Source organism: Salvelinus sp. IW2-2015, linkage group LG4p, assembly GCF_002910315.2.
Source record: "Salvelinus sp. IW2-2015 linkage group LG4p, ASM291031v2, whole genome shotgun sequence".
Taxonomy (NCBI): domain Eukaryota; kingdom Metazoa; phylum Chordata; class Actinopteri; order Salmoniformes; family Salmonidae; genus Salvelinus; species Salvelinus sp. IW2-2015.
The window spans coordinates 1,743,767-1,767,004 of NC_036841.1; the positions used below are offsets into that span (position 1 = coordinate 1,743,767).

The 23,238-nt window shown below is 44.6% G+C and overlaps 2 protein-coding genes across 2 annotated transcripts; both read right to left on the reverse strand.

The window, feature by feature from the left end:
- Window positions 1–1,576: 1,576 nt before the first annotated feature.
- On the reverse strand, window positions 1,577–5,933 carry socs9 (suppressor of cytokine signaling 9). Its single transcript, XM_023979843.2, has 2 exons — window positions 5,852–5,933; window positions 1,577–3,692 (listed from the first exon to the last, which is right to left on the reverse strand). Exon 2 carries the CDS (start codon window positions 3,518–3,520, stop codon window positions 1,871–1,873), a length of 1,650 nt encoding a protein of 549 aa, XP_023835611.1. The 5' UTR covers window positions 3,521–3,692; window positions 5,852–5,933; the 3' UTR covers window positions 1,577–1,870.
- Window positions 5,934–6,302: 369 nt separating this feature from the next.
- Window positions 6,303–22,578, reverse strand: LOC111956670 (protein Smaug homolog 2-like). Its single transcript, XM_070437123.1, is given in 18 exon segments — window positions 6,303–9,899; window positions 10,091–10,174; window positions 11,139–11,211; window positions 11,213–11,269; window positions 11,692–11,808; window positions 11,810–11,868; window positions 12,546–12,638; window positions 12,641–12,688; window positions 12,691–12,703; window positions 13,083–13,111; window positions 13,114–13,167; window positions 13,444–13,717; window positions 13,980–14,066; window positions 14,382–14,491; window positions 14,872–15,102; window positions 15,368–15,847; window positions 16,024–16,491; window positions 21,941–22,578. Coding segments are annotated over 17 exon segments (2,034 nt in total). The 5' UTR covers window positions 16,220–16,491; window positions 21,941–22,578; the 3' UTR covers window positions 6,303–9,870.
- Window positions 22,579–23,238: the final 660 nt, after the last annotated feature.

A 23,238-nucleotide genomic window follows, 5' to 3' on the forward strand; every position in this document is an offset into this window, starting at 1 on the left:
CTGTGCCTCGACACAATCCTGTCTCAGAGCTCTACAGACAATTCCTTCGACCTCATGGCTTGGTTTATGCTTTGAAATGCACTGTCAACTGTGGGACCTTATATAGACAGGTATGTGCCTTTCCAAATCATGTCCAATCAATTGAATTTACCACAGGTGGACTCCAATCAAGTTGTAAAAACATCTCAAGGATGATCAATGGAAACAGGATGCACCTGAGCTCAATTTTGAGTCTCTTAGCAAAGGGTCTGAATAATTATGTAAACTAGGTATTTATATTTTTAATACATTTTCAAAAATGTCTAAAAACCTGATTTCGCTTTGTCATTGTGGGGTATTGTGTGTAGATTGATGAGGAAAAAAATGGTACTCCTTATTTTAATCAATTTTAGAATAAGGCTGTAACGTAACAAAATGTGGAAAATGGTAAGGGGTCTGATATCTTTCCGAATGCACTGCATGCAAATATAATTTCCTGTCTGTCACTTTAGAGTACTTATCTGAATTCTTCCAGATGGGCTTTTAGTCCCAGCCAGAGGTATGTGTAAATGTGCAAATATATGTATCATTTCATCAGCCTTCCAGGCCCAAACATCATCAACAGAGAGATGGCATAAATTCAACAGCTTGGTAAATGTTCATGTCATGTGAGAACATGGTACTAAAAAGGCAGATTTATTTTTTTAAAGCTCATTGTTGATACAATCCTCCCTTTTGATATAGCCAGTACTGTAACATGATATTGAGATCACATCGCTATACAAAATGGAGGCCATCCTAAAATCACCATCATGCTGGAATGTCTATATTTGACCAGGCTACACCAACAGCCTCCAAGCACAAGGCACAATGACTCAATGATCAAAACGTAAAAGTAGCGTATATGTGCTTCCATCACCATTCCTCTGATTCCAACACAGGCTCAGTGGTAGGCTGAGAAGATCAATAGACTGAAGCTAGACAGATCTACTTCCAAACTTCAGAGGAGATGGAGCTATTCTCAGCAGTTGCTGCTTCATGTTGTTCTCAGCACTAACACAAAACTGCTCTATTAYCACTGTTTTCTCCAACACTGAGAAATGGTTTCAACTCTTATTCAATTTGATTCATTTTGTGTTAAGCATTCAGCAATGGCTTCAATGTTCGCTAATTTGAAAGGAAGTAACAATAACATCTCACATGGATAGAAACTCAAGACATTTACCTGCCTTACACCCCATAGTTTTAGTTTACATCTGAAAACTATAGGCTATATAGGAAAGTATTGGATTATTCAAGGTTATTAGGACGAGTCAAAAATTCACTGAAGTACCTTTCTTTTGCCTTCAAAAGGAATGACACAAAATAAAAAAATAAAAAATGTGCAAATGGTTTATACCACCAGCCAGGTCCTCAGCAGTTTTCCAGCAGGTTGTCATTCATATACAGTCACATCTGTTAGTTTCCAGTAGCCTACATTTGGCAATGGTAATTAACTGACACATTATTAAACCTSTATGTGCTCCATAACTCATCCACCAAATCAGCCTGGATTCTGTTCACGTCAACCCAAAGAATTGATACATCCCCTCACACATGGTGTTTCATTACGATACTTCTGAAGTTTATTGTGAGCAAAGAAAAATGTGTATGTGCATCGTAATTGAATTAACATAATATCCACAGAGTTTGAGACAAGTGTAAGACATCATATACGGCAAATAATAAATAAAACAGGTAGCTAGGTATACAGTGAATGCAGTAGGTAAGTATATGTTAATTAAAAAAAAAAATGGAGTGAGTCAACTGGTTGTCCACTGAGCGAGGCCCGCCTCCATTGAGTGTTTAGTTAGTAGCCTAGTTGTGGTTCACTTCCACCAGAAGGTCTTTGTTATTCCCACCAGGTGTCCATCCTCCGTACCCTCACCCTTTGCTTGTAATGGTACTCCTTCAGGTGTTTCTTCAGGGTGTTGGGGATGGGCAGCACGTTGATGCCGTCGTAGGTGGTGCGGCTGCTGATCACCGCCCTGCACACGTGCTGCAGGCTGAAGGGCAGGGTGCGGTGGATGGGGTTGGACAGCAGAGGCTCGAAGAACATGCAGGAGTTGGGGTCCTTGTAGTGCTCCAGCAGCCCTGTGACGGTGGGTGCATGGAAAACACTGGGGTCGTGCACGTCGAAGCTGAAGTTGTGGTTCCACTGCTCGATGCGGGCGTGCAGCGAGCGGCCRTAGCGGCGGAAGCTGACRGAGAAGAGGTAGTCTTCCTGGGCTGAGTCGCGGAGGAGGAAGGTGCCCTCTKGCTTRCCCTCCAGCAGAGTCTCGGCCTCATAGCGGTCCATCACACCCCAGTAGCAGGGTAGGTTAGTGATCTGCAGCAGGTCAGGCACCAGACAGTGGATGTAGTCGATCTGGGTGTGGATGCGATAGCCGTCCTGAGTAGGGGGACCCTCAGCCTGGGGGACGGCAGCTCTGGTTGGCTGGAGGCTGGCTGTGACCTCAGGGTCATCCACAAGGTCAGGGACAGAAGCAGCCTCACAGACAGGGACCAAGGCAGATGCTGAGGCAGAAGAGGAGGCGGCCACAGCCACCACCTCATCCAGAGTGTCCAGACAGCTCTGCAGCAGGAGCTGGTGCTGCTGTTGCCTYTGGAGAAGCAGCTGCTGTTGCTGGTGAATGGTAGCCCTGTCGTCCCCTGCAAGCTCATTCATACCATGGGCCAGTTTGGGCCCCAGCTTGTACAGAGGGTTGATCTGGGCCGTCACTTCAAACGTGTGGATCTCTGCGTTGGGAGGTGGCTCTACGCCTTGCTCGATGCTGATGCGCCTGCGCTCTCGCAACCGGTCATCCACATCCTCCACCACRGCAGCCATGTTTGAGGCAGAGGCACTAGTGCTGACCACCAAGGTGTCCACTATAGGAGGTGTGGAGATGGGGGCTGTGTGCTGCTTGATGAGGTACCACTTCTGAGCCAGCTCGGTGCCTGCAGCGAAGGGACAATCGTCCAGCATGAGTTCACTAAGGTGGATCTTGCGCCGCGAGGAGGCAGCCCCTGCAGCAGCTGCAGCTTGTGGCATAAAGACCTGCTGAGTGGAACTGGACGATGATGGCGATGGAGTGTTGGTCTTTATGGGGAAACACTGCCCCATGGCATCCTGGATCTTTTGGCGGAGTGTGCGACTGCCACCTGCCCCCCTGCCCTCAGCCTCACTGGCTGGTGGCTCAGGTGTCCCCTGTGCCAGCCTGGCTGTCCCCCTGTCCTGGCTGAGTGAAGTGACCCCCTCYAGGCCCTGCCATCTCCTGCCCTCCTTCAGGGGAGAGGAGGAGCAGCGGTCCCTGGGCTCCAGACCAGTCAGCAGGTCCCCATACTGAAACCCATCGCTGACAGGCCGCTCCGCAGCTTGCTGCTCACGGGATGTCTGGCCTTTTTTCTTTCCTCTTCCACCAGCATCTCTTCTCTCCTCAGACCGGCTCTGTCTCACCTTGGGACGGGCGCCCCGCTCCCTGTCTTTCCCACGATCGCCTGACTCCTTCGGTTGAGACATGTCAGGTTAATTACGGGCTGGAATAATGGTAGTTGCAGTCGGGTCGGCTGCAGGGAAAATGTGACTGGTGATTTGTGGCTGCAGTCAGTTCTCAGATGCAAGCCCTCCCATTCAGAATCTTTCCAAAGGCTGTCAATAACATGTCCCATGCATCACTATCAGTCACTTGGGGCTACAAGATAAACAAAAAATAGTTTCTCTTAGCTGCAGCAATTTGGAGCAAACAATTATATACACATTAAAAAAGACTACGGCCAATAAGCAAGATTGTTTATTAATAAAATKATTAAACAATGTAAACCTTTTTATAAGATTTTTTTTGTTGCTGCACCTTGACAGCAAAGACAGTTGGTACAGTCAATAAACTACAGTCATTGTCAATAACCCATCTTGTAGATCAGGGGTTCTCAAAGTGGGGTCCRGCAGGGGATCCACAGCCAGATCTCAAAATAAAAAAATGGATTCTAATGGTGCAGCCATTTTATTGGTCAACAAAAGACAGATTGTATTTTGTTGTCAAACTGACTGGGGCCAGCAAATCTCCTTGTGAAATTGACTGGGGTCCATCAAAAGGTAAGTGTCAAACTCAGCCCCAGTCAATTTTACAAGAGATTTGCTGACTCCAGTAAATKTAATAAGAGATGGTCYGTCTTTTGTTGACTAATAAGAAGGCTGCACCATAAGAATGCTATTTTGTGTGGCCAATAAAAAAATACAGTTTAACACTATCATTCCACTAGTACTGTAGATATACATATAGCTCCTTTAATCTATAATTCATGTTCTTAACTCTAGGCAACWTGGGCATGGGAGGCTCGCAGGGATATTGGTATCCACAGTAGTCCACCATTCATACATTGTTCAACTCAACACTTCTTGGTATTACCCTTAAAATGTTTTACAACATAAATGCACTGTAATTCAAGCTTTGTAACTGCCATGAGACTGTGTAGAATTGCASKATTTGAGGTTTAAAGCTGCAACAACAAAAAGGCTCTCTGCCTCATGATTTTTTTTGTAGAATTGCAGAAAATTCTCGAAACTGGGAAAAAATATAATAATCAAAAATTTGCAAAAACATTTCCTTCCTAGGGGCCGAGACTTGGTTCGTCCCGCCATGCACTGCCAACGTCATAGTAAAACTCCTTGTATCCTATACTTTCTCACTCAAATTGTGTTCTGATTATGAGAGGGTTCCTGATGAATTTGCAGTGGTGTAAAGTACTTTAGTAGTTTTAAAGTATTTTTTACTTAAGTAKTTTTTGGGGGTATCTGTACTTTACTATTTGTATTCTTGACAACTTTAACTTCACTACATTCCTAAAAAAAAGAGTATACTTTTTACATTTTCGCTGACACCCAAAAAAATACTCGTTACATTTTGAATGCTTAGCAGGACAACGAAATGGTCCAATTCATGCACTTAAAGATTAAATCCCTCGTCATCCCTACTGCCTCTGAAATGGCACTCACTAAATACACATGCTTAATTTGTAAATGTCTGACTGTTGGTGTTCCCCCCTGGCTAGCCGGCGTAAATAAAAATACAAAATAAGAAAACGGTGGTCTGGTTTGCTTAATTTTTTTTTTTTTTTTWATGCAATTATTTATACTTTTCCTTCTGATACTTGAGTATATTTGAGAAATTACACTTTTGATACTTAAGTATATTTAAAACCAAATACTTTTAGACTTATACTCAAGTAGTATTTTACTGGGTGACTTTCACTTGAGTCATTTTCTATTAAGGTAATCTTTACTTTTACTCAAGTATGACAATTAGGTACTTTTTCCACCACTGTGAATTACCTATCACAAAAGGGGTCCCGGGCTCCAGAAAGTTTGAGAACCCCTATAGCAGATAACGGACTTTCTCTCTTCCTTGATAACGGAGATATACGCGTTCTTTTATAGCTGGATGCGATTGAAGCGGTGCCCCTGGCTAGCCAGTTAACGTTAGCTAGCTAAACGGCTTTGTAGCATTAGCCTAGCATTTATCTGAAACATATCAGGCATCCCTCTTTTCTTTAGCAAGACGCGTTAGCTTACTCTAACCTCAGAAAAAAACAATATCGAACATTTGTTTCATAACACAAACACTTTGAGGRTGTCACAAAGACCAACTAAAATGAGATAAAACTAACAAAATAGTTCATGATAACGGAAACAAGTTTGCTTGTTGAGCTAACGGAGAAGGCAAAATCCAGAAAAAAAAAAGGTTGTCACTCACAAATATTCGACAAGAATGTTCGTGAAGTCTCTCCTTATTTGCCTGTATTGTTATACTGTAATGCAAATGTGTTATCATTTTGATCAGATCAATTTACTTACCTTWAAAAAAAACAGTATTCTTTGCTGCTCTCCAAAAGATAGCTAGTAAGTAATGTTAAAACTAGGAAACGGAAAAGTTCACAACCCGGAAGTACAAATCCTTTTCAAAATAAAAGCCCACATAGTAACTTAATATAATCCATAAAACAGCACATTTCAAATTAAAAGTATTTAAAATGGATGAATGCACAGGCAGTTGATATGTTGTAGCATGTACATTTTGACTGAGTGAGTCTCCTGATGTTGACTAGCTAGGCATGTAGTGTACTGCAATGGAATGTACTGACGGCATCATCACATTCCAAACGTCATACACACTTGTAACCCATACTCATAGGTATGATAAATAAATTACCTATGATACGGCTGTATGTAACTGTTGCAAAGTGTCTTAAATAATATATTCAAAACTTTGAATAAAAGGAAACACTGATGATACCACAAACATGAGTCACGTAGCAAAAAAAGGTAACTCTTTTATTTGGACTGTCCATCTGATCAATACTGTAGTTCAGATCATTCAAACAATGTGTGACAGTAAAAAAGTAGCGTGTGTAAGCATGGGATGCAAACTGTTCATTCATAAAACATTAGAAAAATGTTTGGGGAGTCATTAGAATTAAATATAAATTGTACAAGACAGAGACGCAAAAAAAAGCCTACAACGTACTGCTTATTTATTATGCCAGGCAGGGACATTGACCACATCTGACAGGCCACTTGGGAAAAGGGGTCTCATGTATGACAGGCTGGCTATGTACCTCATAATTCTGCTTGGCATGTGAAAATAAAGCCAGACCCACGAAGTGCATTTTCTAACCAATTTCACGCTTCACTGAAATGTAAACACGGGGGTAAACATATTCCTTGGCCCGTTGTTAGTGTTGGGCTAGACTTGCACATATAGTATTATGACTCAGATTGGCCATTTCATCCCCCTCTGCATCCTAAACCACTGGCATGTGCAAACTCAATTTAGCCTCGCCTAAAGAACTAAGACTTTTCTACAACGGGACTGTCTACCCCTTACGTGGAGGAATTACTTCAGGTGCCATTGTATGTATTGAGACAGGGATAGGAAATGACAACCTGAGCCATATTACATGAGCCATATTACATGGCATGCTAGTATCAATTATCAGTTTAATAGCTTAGATTGAGATCATTGGTTGCCTATCTAAACCTGAAATTTGTGAACATTTTTTTAACCATTCTACTCTTTGTGGGAATTAATCTAATGTATTCATAAAGTCATATCTATCCAAGAGCCAGCTCAGAGGAAAACCATGACTAGGACACTACACAGGCTCAATAGCCAAATCAGAGAGAGGAAGCTGTCGCTGTGCATTTCAGGTGACATCAACTGTTAAATCAGCCTGCGGCATCTGACAGTTCAAACCCACAAGGCCAGGCAATATCAGTCTTCACTTGCCACTCAAAAACTTTAGGAGCGCAGAGCAAAGGGTACACAACATACCCTCATACAGGTCTCACTCACTATCTAGTCTAGTGAGAATCATGATTACAGCGAGTAGATAAGCAGCTGAACTGAGGGGGTAGAAGGCATCTGTCATTCTCTACACAGCCCTCTCATGTGGTAGAAGGCTTAGCTACATGCTTTAGGCCTTACATACTRAGGAGACAGCATATTTACGAGCACTGAAGTGCCAACAGTCTTATTTTCAGACCCATCATTACACATCACAGAACATGAAATGGGCACTCCCAGAGGGAGGTAAACAATGCTATTAGGAGGTATCAACATTGAACTCCAGTCCCATCATCTCTGCTCTCTGGAGGATTTGTAGAGATTAAGCACTACCTTGACTGTGCCACACTGCACTCTCTCAATATCTACAACAATCGTTCAATTAGTGTGGGTGAAAACATGCAATTCTAGAAAAAACACAGAAGTTCTTAAAATGAAGGGAGTAGTAAAAAAAAAATATGAAAAAGTCATGCTGGTAAATAACCATGTTTACTAAACAAATAGACCAGCTATGGCTCTGCAGAAATAAAATGCGAATGGATATCCCTGCCTCGTGATGCAACCAAAGGTGATCCAAACGTTAAGACCATATACATACATGCACCTCCGCTCTGCCACATTCAAAGACAGGTTGTATAAGAGTTTCTGATTCAACACTGATACCACAAAATAAGTGTTAGGGTTTTACAACTGGAACACAAAAAGAGACCCAAACAGGACATTTCAAGCACCTTAAAATATAAGCCAGAATAGATTCCCACCCTGCGCTTTCTTACAGCTGCACTGGGGTTGGACAGCCTTCCTGTTTAGATTAAGCCACTGCGGAGCCGTACGTGAGATATGGCTAAGAAAACGTACCTCAATCCAGGGATGAGAAATGCGTTGTAATCCAAATTGTCCCATTATCCCAACTGTTACACCGAAAATATTGAACGACTGCCGGTTTTCCGGAAAACTGCGCTTTTCATCATCCTGGTAGGTAGCAGAAGCCACAGCAGCCATTTTGGAATGGCAGTGTCAGCCAATCAGCTCCTTCGTCGTTCAACGCGACATGCCAGTCCATAATAGCTGCTGTGGCTACTGCTAGCTAGCAGGACGACGAAAACGTCAATTTACTTAAAAACGATCAGTTGTTTAATATTTGATGTAACAGTTGAGATAATGGGACAATTCAGAGTACATCGCATTTCTCATCCCTGGATTGAGGTACGTTTTCCGAGCCATATCTCACACCGGCTCCGCTGTGGCTTAATCTAAACAGGAAGGCTGTCCAACCCCAGTGCAGCTGGAAGAAAGCGCAGGGTGGGAATCTATTCTGGCTACTTAAAAAGTATGATTCCGCAGATCTCCACACAGGCTATGTTGAGGAGAGGGCAGGGTGAGGAGGTGGGTACTGGTTCATTCTGAGTGGCAGAGACGGTGCTTCCTTTGCATTTTTCAGAACCAGTCATATTGGGGCCTCAGGGTAGAAGATGAATTCATTAAGCTTCCTCACCCAGTATAACATAGGGAGGTAACTACTTGAAAACACATGCACTAACAGCTCCCCTTGGATTTTTTTCATTTTCTTTACTAATGCAAGTTCTCACAGCCCCCACAGAAGAAACCATACCAGTCCTTATTCAACTCTGTGGGGTTTTCCCTCTGCCCTTAACTTGCAAATGAGATTCATCATCATTTTTGTAGAAGGGCAAAAATATCAATGTGGACAAGTTGCAGCTGGCATGCTACGTTCAAACCGCCATTGTTTTAACAATTACCATGTCTAATGTCACATTGGCCACTCCAAACATCAGTCTAACATAGGTATTCACACAGAGCCCTTCTCTTTGGCCTAGTAGAGGTGAGTAGGTGTCAGAGCCAGTAATACCCATGTTGGGTAAGTGAGGGGAATGAGCCAGGGTGTTGGTGTGTCTACTGTAAGGGCCTAACTAGCTCTGGCTGTAGCAGGGTAGGGTGGTTGTGTAGACAGCTGTAGTTGTGTTCAAGGATCAGAGCCGTGCTACAGGCTGGTCATGCGTGTGATTCATTTCTGTTCTAGCGCCCAATTGGGAGGCCAAGTGCCTTACTCCTGGTTGGGAGACCCTGACCATACAGTTAAAGTATCTGGGGGTGTGAGGCGTGGCTCTGCGTGGATTTTTTTCTGGGAGGAAAAGGGGAGAAACATTTAAGTTAGAACCCCCTTAAGACAGCACCAATCCTCCACGTTCCTCTCAAAGCTCAACACTCAGAGCATCAATCTGCTCCTTTTAATGTCACAGTCCTGCAGAAGACATTGAGCAAGTTGCACAAGTAACCTCTTCTCCCTCCTGTAATATAATAGTCATCTGTATTCCATTTATAATAAACTCAGTTAAGTATAATAAAGTAGAAAAATATCAGAGAACATATACACTGTTAGTTGTCGTTTTGTAGTGACCATTTCGCTTTCTTTTWTAAGCATATATTTTTGTGCTGGGCAAGAGGAACTGAACAGGCCTCAGTTGAAGTGAAGTGTCAGTTTGGTTTCTTCCTTTCACTGCTTTTAATTTCATATTGTTGATGTTCGGTCCATTCCATCTACAGGAAGGAGGATTGGGAAAAAATTGATGAAAAAAATAAACATGTATTAAGATTTCAAATCATAACGTTATTTCACTCTCTGCCTAATCCAAATGACACATTTCAATAACCTAAATGTGGTTTTAAATATCAGTGTCATACTTCCAAGAAGTTGCATGTGGGAGTGTAAGGCGTGTGTTTTCACTCACCCCCTAAGGCATGCTCTGTCATACTGAGGCACAGTGACTCCAGGGTAGGGTTGATCTCCAGGTCTGCACCTGGAACTTGGCATTCTGGGAGAGGAGAGACAGGTAACTCAGTTATCTTGTGTGTACTATATCTGGACATTAAATCACACTTTAAAAACGGACAGATGCATTAGATATGGAGCCGTGTGAATGCGGTGTGTATGGAGATGTGGGTGGGATGCGTAAGCCGGTGTAAAATTGGGTTTAAAGGCTGTGGGTGAGATGTATAAAGACCGTGTATGATTGGGTTTGGAAGGAGATGTCGCTGGGATATTAAAGGAAATGTGAATGAAGGTTGCAGTGAGACATGGAGGGTATGTGTAAAAAGACAGTGGGAATAGAGATTTGAGCAAGGTATGTGTAAGACAGTGTATATGATGTTTAGAACTCTAATTCTCTTTCTCACTCTCGGAGGACCTGAGCCCAAGGACCATGCCTCAGGACTACCTGGCATGATGACTCCTTGCTGTCCCCAGTCCACCTGGCCGTGCTGCTGCTCCAGTTTCAACTGTTCTGCCTGCGGCTGTGGAACCCTGACCCGTTCACCGGACGTGCTACCTGTCCCAGACCTGCTGTTTTCAACTCTCTAGAGACCGCAGGAGCGGTAGAGATACTCTGAATGATCGGCTATGAAAATCCAACTGACATTTACTCCTGAGGTGCTGACCTGTTGCACCCTCTACAACCACTGTGATTATTATTATCTGACCATGCTGGTCATTTATGAACATTTGAACATCTTGGCCATGTTCCGGCACATCCAGAAGAGGACTGGCCACCCTTCATAGCCTGGTTCCTCTCTAGGTTTCTTCCTAGGTTTTGGCCTTTCTAGGGAGTTTTTTCCTAGCCACCGTGCTTCTACACCTGCATTGCTTGCTGTTTGGGGTTTTAGGCTGGGTTTCTGTACAGCACTTTGAGATATCAGCTGATCTAAGAAGGGCTTTATAAATACATTTGATTTAGAAGTGATTGGGGTAATATTTGGGGGAAGTGGGTGCTAGGATCCTACCTTGCTGCTGGAACAGGAGCATGGTTTGCGGGGAGGTGTGGACAGGGAGTGAGTGGGTCCGTTGCACGGAGCTTGCGACTCTGGCTTGGGCATATGCTTGTTGCTGCCCCAGGGTTGGCAAACCACAGGTTCTACCGAGACAACAGAACATCAACTCTCATCAAACATGTTGTACACCGTGTTAGTCTCCCAGCACGATGATTACAGAGATCTTTCAGCTATGATATGAACCAATGCATATCAAATGCAGTGCCTAACCCACGTGTTGCCCTGGTATTGCATTGATTAACCTGTTAACACTTCTGTGGTTGCACTTGTTAATCTGTCAAAACAAATGTTGTCTAAGGAAGTTCACCACTATGTGGGATAATAACATGTAGATCAATATAATCTATTGTCAAATCTAATGTTGGCTAACTAGCTGCAATCCTCAATGACAAAGACTTCTTAGAAAATGTATTATCTTGTGAATGAATCTGACTTTTTTTTATATGTGAACTTCAGTGGCTGTATTCAATGCCCCAGACTATATGACATCCCATCCAATGATAACCTGTCTGCCGTGGCCTGGCAGTGTGGGGCTGGTGAGGGTGTGGCGTGGGGAGGCAACCCGACTGCCACCTGGACTCAGGAGACCCATGCGCCCGGCAGTGAGGCCACGAGGGGGCATCTGGAAATGACCTCTGCCCCCTACGCGCCAGACCCCCAGCACTCACAGAGCCTGCTGTGGAGGGAGTTGGAACTATGCCCAGCAGAGGAGGCAGAGAGAACAGTTATGCAGACAGAGCCTGTGGCATCCAGCTAGAGGAGCAGAGAGAAATAGTTATCAGACAGAGCCTGGGGACATCCAGCTAGAGGAGGCAGAGAGAACAGTTATCAGACAGAGCCCTGTGGGAAATCCAGCTAGAGGAGGCAGAGAGAACAGTTATCAGACAGAGCCCTTGGAAATCCAGCTAGAGGAGGCAGAGAGAACAGTTATCAGACAGACCCTGTGGGACATCCAGCTAGAGGAGGCAGAGAGAACAGTTACAGACAGAGCCTGTGGACATCCACTAGAGGAGGCAGAGAGAACAGTTATCAGACAGAGCCCTGTGGGACATCCAGCTAGAGGAGGCAGAGAGAACAGTTATCAGACAGAGCCCTGGGGACATCCAGCTAGAGGAGGCAGAGAGAACAGTTATCAGACAGAGCCCTGTGGGACATCCAGCTAGAGGAGGCAGAGAGAACAGTTTACAGACAGAGCCCTGTGGGACATCCAGCTAGAGGAGGCAGAGAGAAACAGTTATCAGACAGAGCCCTGTGGGACATCCAGCTAGAGGAGGCAGAGAGAACAGTTATCAGACAGAGCCCTGTGGGACATCCAGATGGATGTGTAGATGGATAGAGAGACTCTCAGCTGCCATGACAGAAGAGTGATAGATCAAAAGGAGAAGAGAAGTCCAGTTATCTTACCCTTCTGTCGGTACACAGGCATGTCCAGCATGGCTTTTCTTGGGAACGGCGGAGCAGTTTGAGAACCTGCTGCTTCCAGGAGACCAGTCTCTTTTCTGAGTCTCTGTGAAAGCCTGAAATAGAGAGAGAATGAGAGAGAGATAAAGAGATTTAAGAGAGAGAAATTGAGAGTAACAGAGAGAGTGAAACCCTGCTCCTGATGATTTCAAAACAGCTAGTAGAGACATCAAATACTTCACCCCAGTGAGATACATATTAATTGGCGAGTGAGAAAGAGAGAGCGAGGTGTTGAACTCCTGGTAATGGTTCAAACATAGCAGCAAAAAAAACCTTTTATTTCTTTCTAGTGCAGTGAAAGTTCTCTACGTAACATACCATTGGAAGGAGCTGTAGGTGTTTTGTTACACATCATTTGCAGCCTAAACCACCAGCTAGCTGTATGTGAAAAGGTCGAAATGTTTATTTTCTAGATGTGATTCTGCGGGGTCTCACCTCATGTGTCAGACATTTCTCAATGATCGCAGGTAACAGCTGATATTCTCCTCATCCGGCCTGGACACCAGTAGTTGAGTGCACACTGCAACACATGGACAGGAGGTTCACACAATGTTACATAACACCCACCCCTCCAAACATGGACAGGAGGTCACACAATGTTACATAACACCCACACACACCCCCTCCAAAACATGGACAGGAGGTTCACACAATGTTACATAACACCCACACACACCCCCTCCAACACTCATTCCAAACAAAACACACCAGCACATCTCACATCAACAACAAACAAGCTCAACAATCGTCCAAATACACATGTACTCAGCCATGTAAAAGCCTTGTCCTTTTTTACCTTTACCCATGACACGCGTGAACTGGCCAGCAATGTCGCGGTCTGAGATGGGTGTGGCTGAGGACTCCCCGTCGCAGGGAGGGGGGTTGTGGAAGCCCTCCTGGGCCAGGTCCTTGTCCTCCCCAGGGTTGGAGTGCTCTGAGGGGGATCCAGTCCGCTCCATATCTCTGTGGGAAACACTGGGAGGGCTGTAGCTGTAGACCTTGATGGGGGTGATGATAATCTGCTGTAACTCCTGTAGGGCGTTACGCAGGTTGCCCCCCTCCAGTATATCCTGTTGGATCAATCATAGCATTATCTTATTAGCAAAGCTGTCTTGAGGTGTGACAGGAAATTGTCATGGAACTCGTTGCTCAACTTTCATTTGAAGAAAATGTGAGTGGTAGCATATCTACACTATTTGTGATTATTATAGTGGATATGGTCATTTACATTTCATTAGAAACTAACAGTTAAGTTGTTGAGAACAACATTACCAGRTAAAAATGCATCTGAAATGCTTTTAAAATAATAGTGGTGACAGCATGTGGTTTTACCTTCTCTAARGACTTGAGAACGCTTGGCCTCTCTCGCAGCTTCTGGACACTCAGGGCTATCTTGTGCCGCGCACCTTTGGTCACATTCTGGACGAAGAGTTAAAAGGAGAAATCACTGCTCACAGCAACACGGACATCCAGTTACTAAATAACACTCCTGATCACCATCGGTTTCATTAAAGCTATGGAGCAGAGCCAAGACAGCATGGTTTATCTGCGCGGGGAGGCTGTGTATAACTGTAGGGTGCAGCGATGCTTCATTTCAGGGCTCATTGAGTGCTGAGGTATGACTATGCTGGAGGACAATACGCAGGCCATATCTATTCAGCCCTGATGAGGAAGGCAGGGGAAAGAGAGGACTAACAAGAGAAGCTGACCAACCTGTGACAAACGATGACAAACCTGTGACTCCAGGTGGTGCTCTGTCAGAATCATCATCTCCTCATAAGTCATCTGGGAGAAAAGTGCCGCGTACTTATGAAGACGAAGGCTCTTCAGCCACATGGGCACATCTGAAACAAAGTAGAAAAACAACATGCTCATAAGTTGTTATTCTTCTCCTGTTGAGTCCTTGTAACACTAGTCCAAGAACAATGAGAAGGATAAAACTAACAAATAATAGACACTACTGTGGAATGCTTGACGCATCTGTGCAGTGCATGTCAAAATAAACACCTCAGATCTATTTGTTGGAGAACGCTGTACTACTTATTTTTCAGGGACATCTGGAGCACACACAAACAAAACAACTGAAACACTCTATAGCATCCCACTGAAAAGGCATTTCCACCATTGCCAAGTGCAGTAGCCATTGGCATGTCATGACTTTTCCCAGAGAAAATACCAACAATGTAACCGCTTTGAACCCCTGGCGTGTTATGGTTGACCTGACCTTTCATGCCACTGCCGTCCTCCTGGAAGGTGTTTCTGGAGCCCTGGTCCTCAGTCTGCTCGCTGCCTGAGGATGCAACACTACTCTGGGGGGACAGGGGCGCGTGGTCAAAGGCCTGTCGCCCCCCCAGGTCGTCCTGGCTCAGCCAATCTGCGCCACAGACCTGGGGACTGGAGGGGATCAGGGACAAGGACCTCTTCAGAGGACTGGGCTGGCCCATCTGACCCATGCCTGGCAGGGGACACAGGAGGGGCAGGATGTTATAGATAATCGCAGTAAACCATCCCTTTAACGAAGGCCTATACAGAGAGACTATTTACAAAGACGTGACAATCATGACAAAGATCACACACTAAATAGTTGAGCATGCTTACATAACYGAGATAACMWMMAAWAKMKMTWTTKKWKGTTTAGTATATTCCTCATCACCTCRACAACATATCCTCGACCATTTCTCTCCCTCAGTCTGGCTTGGTAGGAGATGTGAGCCACTGACCTGCGTTGTTGCTGTTGATGGGCGAGAGCATCCCACCCTGGAAAGACATGTGTCCATTCTGCCCTGCAGGGGAGGAGCTGGAGGAGGGGGGCTTGTCCAGCCAGCCGTGGCCAGGGTCCAGGCCCTCCGCGGAGCCCGGCCACTCATCTGAACCCTGGCGGGGGTGGTAGGGCCCGGAGGGGGGCCGGGAGGAGGGCGCTGGGTAGCCGCTGGAGAGGTGCTCCTCCAGGTGGTTGAGCCACATGGCCAGCGAGGTGCGGTCGTCCAGGGTGGTGGCCGGGTGGATGAGGGCGTAGGACAGCAGCTGTCTGCTCTCYTCCACAAACAGRCTGCTCTCGATGGTRTARCTCAGCACCTTCTGCAGCAGCTTCATGTACTCACACTTGGCCTCGCTGTTGCGGGGCTGCAGYARGGGYAGGTGGGACAGCAGCAGGGACACCGCCTTYTCCATGGGCTCCWGGTGCCACTGGCTCACAATGTCTRGAGAGRKGAAGGACAGAGGGGYARTTRWTTACAWGTAAAAKACATTTTYACAGGTTGTAGGTCTATCTGTTACATGGTTTTTACACCATAAGATAGGGTGTACCGGTAATACAATATGACTAATCCAATAGGGTTTCAAATGTRTYCTTCAGAAATCTGCAGTYATTARCTACCTGCATTGTTGGCCTCAGCCTCCAGGATGTGGATCTCAGTGCAGTCTGCCAGCCAGTGCTCCAGGCAGATGTGCAGGAAGCGGGCCTGGGTACGAGATGCTCTCTTCAGCAGGGACAACAGCGCCACCGTCTGCTCACACTCGTTCCAGCCCTTGAACCAGTCCGTCAGGATGCCCACCTGGTCTCGGAACATCATGGCGCGTTCCCAACGGGAAGGGGGGCGGGAATATGTGGGTGGGGGTTAGGGGGAAGACTGCTTGCTCGCACACAGGTTCACTCTGGCCCCGCTCARCGGCTGCTTTTACACAACAGTCCTGGGATCCCCTCAAAGTAGAGCGAGGGGCCCTCACATGGTTCAGGTGCAGGAGATGGGGGTACTGAGGGGGAGGGCGTGTTAAATCCAGCTCGTTGTGTCAGACAGAAGGAGGGTTCTCTCTCAGGTGCATCAGTGTCAGCATTATCCAAATCCTAACAAATCAACAGGGAAAAGTACATAAGGTACACTGAAAAAATATATAAACGCAACATGGACAGTGTTGGTCCTATGTTTCATGAGCTGAAATAAAAGATACCAGAAATAATCCATACACACAAAAAGCTTATTGCTCTCAAATTTTGTGCACAATTTTTTTTACATCCCCCTTATCTCCATTACCAAGATAATCCATCCAGCTGACAGGTGTGGCATATCAAAAAGCTGATCATTACACAGGTGCACCTTGTGCTGGGGACAAAAAAAGGCCACTAAAATGTGCAGTTCAAATCGAACTGTCACATGCGGCGAATACAACAAGTGTAGACCTTACCGTGAAATGCTTACTTACAAGCCCTTAACCAACAATGCAGTTCAAGAGTAAGAAAATATTTACCAAATAAACTAAAACAAAAAATTWAATACAAAAATAATAAAAAGTAACAATAACATAAGAATAAAGAGGCTATATACATTGGGTACCGAATCAGTGTGCGGTGGTACAGGTTTGTTAAGGTAATTTGTACATGTTGGTAGGGGTGAAGTGACTATGCATAGATAATAAACAGCGAGTAGCAGCAGTGTACAAAACAAATGGGGGGGGTCAATGTATATAGTCCGGTGGCCATTTGACTAATTGTTCAGCTGTCTTATGGCTTGGGGGTAGAAGCTGTTAAGGAGCCTTTTGGTCCTTGACTTGGCATTCCGGTAACGCTTGCCATGCGGTAGCAGAGAAAACAGTCTATGACTTGGGTGACTGGAGTCTGACAATTTTATGGGCTTTACTCTGACACCGCCTATTATATAGGTCCTGGATGGCAGAAAGCTTGGCCCTAGTGATGTACTTGGGCCGTACGCACTACCCTCTGTAGCGCCTTACGGTCAGATGCCGAGCAGTTGCCATACCAGGCAGTGATGCAACCAGTCAGGACGCTCTCAATGGTGCAGCTGTAGAACTTTGAGGATCTGGGGACCCATGCCAAATATTTTCAGTCTCCTGAGGGGGAAAAGGTTTTGTCGTGCCATCTTCACGACTGCCTGGGTGTGTATGGACCATGATAGTTAATTTGCGATGTGGACGCCAAGGAACTTGAACACACTCGACCTGCTCAATTACAGCCCAGTCGATGTTAATGGGGAACTGTTCCACCCGCCTTTTCCTGTAGTCGATCAGCTCCTTTGTCTTACTCACATTGAGGGAGAAGTTGCTGTTCTGGCACCACACTGCCAGTTCTCTGACATCCTCCCTATAGGCTGTCTCATCGTTGTTGGTGATCAGGCCTAAAACTGTTGTGCCGTCAGCAAACTTAATGGTGTTGGAGTTGTGTTTGGCCACGCAGTCTTGGGTGAACAGGGAGTACAGGAGGGGACTAAGTACACACCCATGAGGGGCCCCAGTGTTGAGGATCAGCGTGGCAGACATGTTGTTGCCTACCCTTACCACCTGGGGACGGCCCGTCAGGAAGTCCAGGATCCAGTTGCAGGGGAGGTGTTTAGTCCCAGGGACCTTAGCTTAGTGATGAGCTTTGAGGGCACTATGGTGTTGAACGCTGAGCTGTAGTCAGTGACCAGCATTCTCACATAGGTGTTCCTTTTGTCCAGGGGGGAAAGGGCAGTGTGGAGTGCGATTGAGATTGTGTCATCTGGATCTGTTGGGGCGGCATGCAAACTGGAATGGGACTAGGGTATCCGGGAGGATGCTGTTGATGTGAGCCATRACCAGCCTTTCAAAGCACTTCATGGCTACTGACGTGAGTGCTACGGAGCGGTAATCATTTAGGCAGGTTACCGTCGCTTCCTTGGGCACAGGGACTATGGTGGACTGCTTGAAACATGTAGGTATTACAGACTCAGTCAGGGAGAGGTTGAAAATGTCAGTGAAGACACTTGCCAGTTGGTCTGCGCATGCTTTGAGTACACGTCCTGGTAATCTGTCTGGCCCCGCGGCTTTGTGAATGTTGACCTGTTTAAAGTTCAGCTACCAAGAGCGTTATCAAACAGTCATCCAGAACAGCTGGTGCTCTCATGCATGCTTCAGTGTTGCTTGCCTCGAAGCGAGCATAAAAGGCATTTAGCTCGTCTGGTAGGCTCAMGTCACTGGGCAGCTCGCATCTGGGTTTCCCTTTGTAGTCCGTAATAGTTTAAGCCTTGCSACATCCAACGAGCGTCAGAGCCGGTGTAGTAGGATTCAATCTTAATCTTGTATTGATTGTTCGTCTGAGGGCATAGCGGGATTTCTTATAAGCGTCCGGATTAGTGTCCCGCTCCTTGAAAGCGGCAGCTCTAGCCTTTAGCTCAATGTGGATGTTGCCTGTATTCCATGGCTTCTGGTTGGGATATGTACGTATGGTCACTGTGGGGACGACATCATCGATGCACTTATTGATGAACCCGATGACTGAGGTGGTATACTCCTYAATGCCATTGGATGATTCCCGAAACATATTCCAGTCTGTGCTAGCAAAACAGYCCTGYAGYRTAGCATCCACGTCATCTGACAACTTCCGTATTGAGCGAGTCACTGGTACTTCCTGCTTTAGTTGTTGCTTGTAAGCAATTATCAGGAGGATAGAATTGTGGTCATATTTGCCAAATGGGAGGGCGGGGAAGAGCTTTGTATGCATCTCTGTGTGTGGAGTAAAGGTGGTCTAGAGTTTTTTTCCTCTGGTTGCACATTTGACATGCTGGTAAAATTTTGGTTAAACTAATTTAAGTTTGCCTGCATTAAAGTCCACGTTTGACAAAAGAATTCTCACTCTTTTGTCCATAATATTAATCTCATCATGTAAACCAGGGATGGGCAACTTTKATGGCGCCCTCCTCCCGGCCCCGAAAAACAGAACTCATAATGGGCCGCAGAGGGGCGGCAGGTAGCCTAGTGGTTAGAGAGTTGGGCCAGTAACCGGAAGGTTGCTGGATTGAATCCCCGAGCTGACAAGGTAAAAATATGTCGTTCTGCCCCTGAGCAAGGCAGTTAACCCACTGTTCCCCGGGCGCCGAAGACATKMATGTCGATTAAGGCAGCCCCCCCGTACCTCTCTGATTCAAAGGGGTTGGGTTAAATGCAGAAGACACATTTCAGTTGGACAACTGACTAGGTACCCCACTTTGCCTTTCCCAGTGGCTCGTGGGTCTGCGTACACACATCCTAAAACATTTTACTGGCCCACCTCGTGACAGCGAAGGTTTAAAAAAAAATACATTTTAGTTAATGTCCTGCAATTCTGCACATTTTGCCATGGGGCATAGAAATAATGTTGCCGTTTAAAGCAAGTTTGCTGCAATTCTAYGCAATTTCATAACTAAGTTAATGCAATTCTAGTCATTTTCCCATAGGGTGTTTGCAGTTTTGAATATGTTAACTAATGATCAATAGGCTCCACCCTATTTGGTATTTCAACCATGCTTACTACAAGTTTAGATAGCTACCCCCTAGAMTAATTTACCAATCTAAAAACATTTTGCTGACATGGGCTAAATGAGTGACCGATGCACAACCAAATTTCAAAATGTTCAAAATGTCACCTTGTGTATTCTTTTATTAATTGTCAACAGTAAGTTGAGGCCTAGACTGAGTAACAAAAACATTTTTTGGGGGGTCAAGGCCCTACAAACAGGGGGCCATGCGCCAGTCGCCCATCCCTGATGTAGGCTATACAAGTGCTCTCGCCAATAGCATGCAGATAGCTCTATTATCTAGTGCAAGTGCCAATACCAGGGAGTGCACTCATTATACAATGCAAACATTTTTTTGTGAGAAAACAAAACAGTAGAGTTAAAAATACAATAGAATCTCATTTCACTTTAATTTTTTATTCCATACATGGACATTTAACTGCAAAGGGTATTTTTATACAGCCTTTTATCTGCAACAAGTCAATTTGATGGAAACATCTCTGGTGTTAAAATGTGAATATTGTTTTAATGCAAATTTTTGAATATTCATATGAAACTGTCCCAAATTGGATAGAAACCTAGCTAATATCACTCGGTTACCRTGGAATTGCCCTTCTACATTGTAAAGATGGTCTCTGTACAACACACTAATGCATATTCTTTATTTAGGCCAGCTAATCATAATGCAAGATAATCAGCTTCATGGTGAAGTGAAAGTAGAGCACATTATTACCAGCATCATCAACACAGGTTATGGTAAAGAACTTCCATGCAGTATGCATGCACATTTATCCTGACCATTCAGCCAACATCTGTGTAAGTTTGATAAAGCCAACATCTAGGCCTAGCTGCCCAGTCAATCTATGAGTGTATTTGACTTGAAGCAACAACAACAACAAAAAGACTACATAATCTCCATGGAATCTGTCATGTATTCTTAACACAATACATAATATGTGATGACTTGCAATACAGCTTGTTACAGGGTAAAGTAATAACAGCTGTCATCCAACCATCCCAGTATTGCAATGACCACCTGAGTGGTGGGTATATACTGTAACTTGCAATGCCTAGTTGTTATGTAGCTAGGTTTACATAAATAAATAAATAGACTAGACGTAACATAGTCCATGTAAATCCGAAGCGTTCAAATGAGTTATAATATGTTACGCTTGGTATGGTGAAATAAGACAGATGGTCAAGGAAAAAACTAAAGTCAAGCGGTTGGTCGCGGTGGATGGGCTGGCCGTATAACGAGAACGTCTAGCAACCCAAAGGTTGAGACTTAAAATCTCATCACCGACAACTTTAGCTAATTCGCAACTTTTCAACTAATTACTACTTTGTAACTACTTAGCCTACCCTTCCCCTAACCTTAATTAACCCTTTAACCTAACTCCTAAACTGAATCCCTAACTCTAACCCATAGCCGAGCTAATGTTAGTAAGCTAGTWATCGTTAGCCACCTAGCCAGAATTCGTAACATATCATACGAAATGGGTGTTGGACATCCACAAATTAATACATACCATACGAAACGTGACATATACTAAATGGGGTGTCTCGGRTTTACGTACAGAATAATACGAAATACWCTGAAACCAGCCCAGCTAGCTACCGAGAGATATTTGYCCCCCCCCCAAAAAAWWWYTTGATTTGATCACAAAAGCAGAACGTTACGTTAGTAGCCAAGCTCTGGCTAGGAGGGGCTATATTAGTAGTAACGTTACCTAGCTAACAAGTAAGAGGGGTGGTTATTCTAACTAGGCTAACGTTACCATAAGACACCAGTCCACTACTAAGTACCTACAGAGCTAATCATCTAGCTAGTTTGTTGGTAGACATAGTTATCTAGCTAGCTAACGTTGGTAGCTWTGTCAACTCACGATCAAACAAAAGAGGGAATAAAACATTTTTACATTTAACGTTAGCCATCACAGCTAGCGAACGTTAACTCGCAGCCTTACCTATGGTAAGTTAGCTAGCTAACGTACGTTTGACCAGGCCATACATGTAGTTAGCCAAGAGTTAGAAAACGTAAAAACAAACCTGTGACAACGGTGACGTTTCCAGGGCACGGGCTGTTGCAGTCTACTGCACAAAGGTGGATTTGATGGTCTAGGGGCAGTTAGCTATCTTAAAAACTAACACCAGGCCTTTACGGGTGGCTTTCACCATGTAAATGGACGAGGGATTCAGGATTGGTATTGTTTTTCAGTAGCGACGTTGCTATTGGAATGTCGCTGTATTTCTCATCTCGTTAAACGATATTACAGTCCTCGCGTTGCAAAGGTCCTCCATGGTCCATTTTGCAAAAAACACGGCAGGTTACATAAATGATATCCACATCCCACCCTTCAACTTCTAGCGGTTGGTTTGTTTACCTTTGTGAATTGTCACTTGTTAGCTCCCTAACCGATTAGATAGCTAACGTAGCCGCTAAATCGCTAGCAAGTAGCTATTTGCTTGATTTATAAACGCTGGATGAGGCGAAGATTTCGATCCAACATTTGTCGTTGATTGCTATGAAAATTATTTTCGGATTATTAAAAAAATAAAAAATAATACATTTACAAGACTATCTATGTACAGAATATTTATTTGAACATAGAGAAATATGGAAAGTACGCTTGGCGATATCTAGCTAGCCTACTTCGATTCAGACTTGAAGCAACGTCGGAAACTAASGTAATGGCTTTTGGGCGGGGTAAACAAAGAGAAAAGTGCCCCACCTAGCGGATGAAACGCACACACCACTCCTRGGCTGAAGTTGATGGATATGATCACAGATTATCCATTATATTGAGCAGATACAAAAGTGGCCGCTAAAACAATGGAAATACATTTCTTATAAAAGGGAAGGCAGTCGGGAGTAGGCAAGATCAGGTGGGACCATTCTAGCCAATGAGAGGGCAGATACGCGTGTGAATAAGAGACACAACTCCGATATAACCGTTTTTTTCCCTCAAAATTGCCGTGATGTCACGTATCCTACTTATATCAGTACACTCTTAACACCCTAATGATTACGAAACTTATATTCGATCAAATAAGTCATGCATTTTTTCATGACCTCCATACAAAATATCTTCGCTTGGTGAGCGAAAAAACGCCACCTGCGGGAGAAGACAGATTTTGGGCCCAGTYATCCCTCATTCGCCTTTTCCTCTCTGATATGATGGATAGCCGCTGTCAAACCAAGCACTGTTAATTCAAAATCAACTCTTTGGCCTCAAACAAACATATTTGTCTTRATTGCATTTGATCAGTTAGATTAACGTTTGAGGAATGAAGATAGAAATTACAGAGGACACAGACAGTGACTTTGCCATTTCTTGAAATAAAGG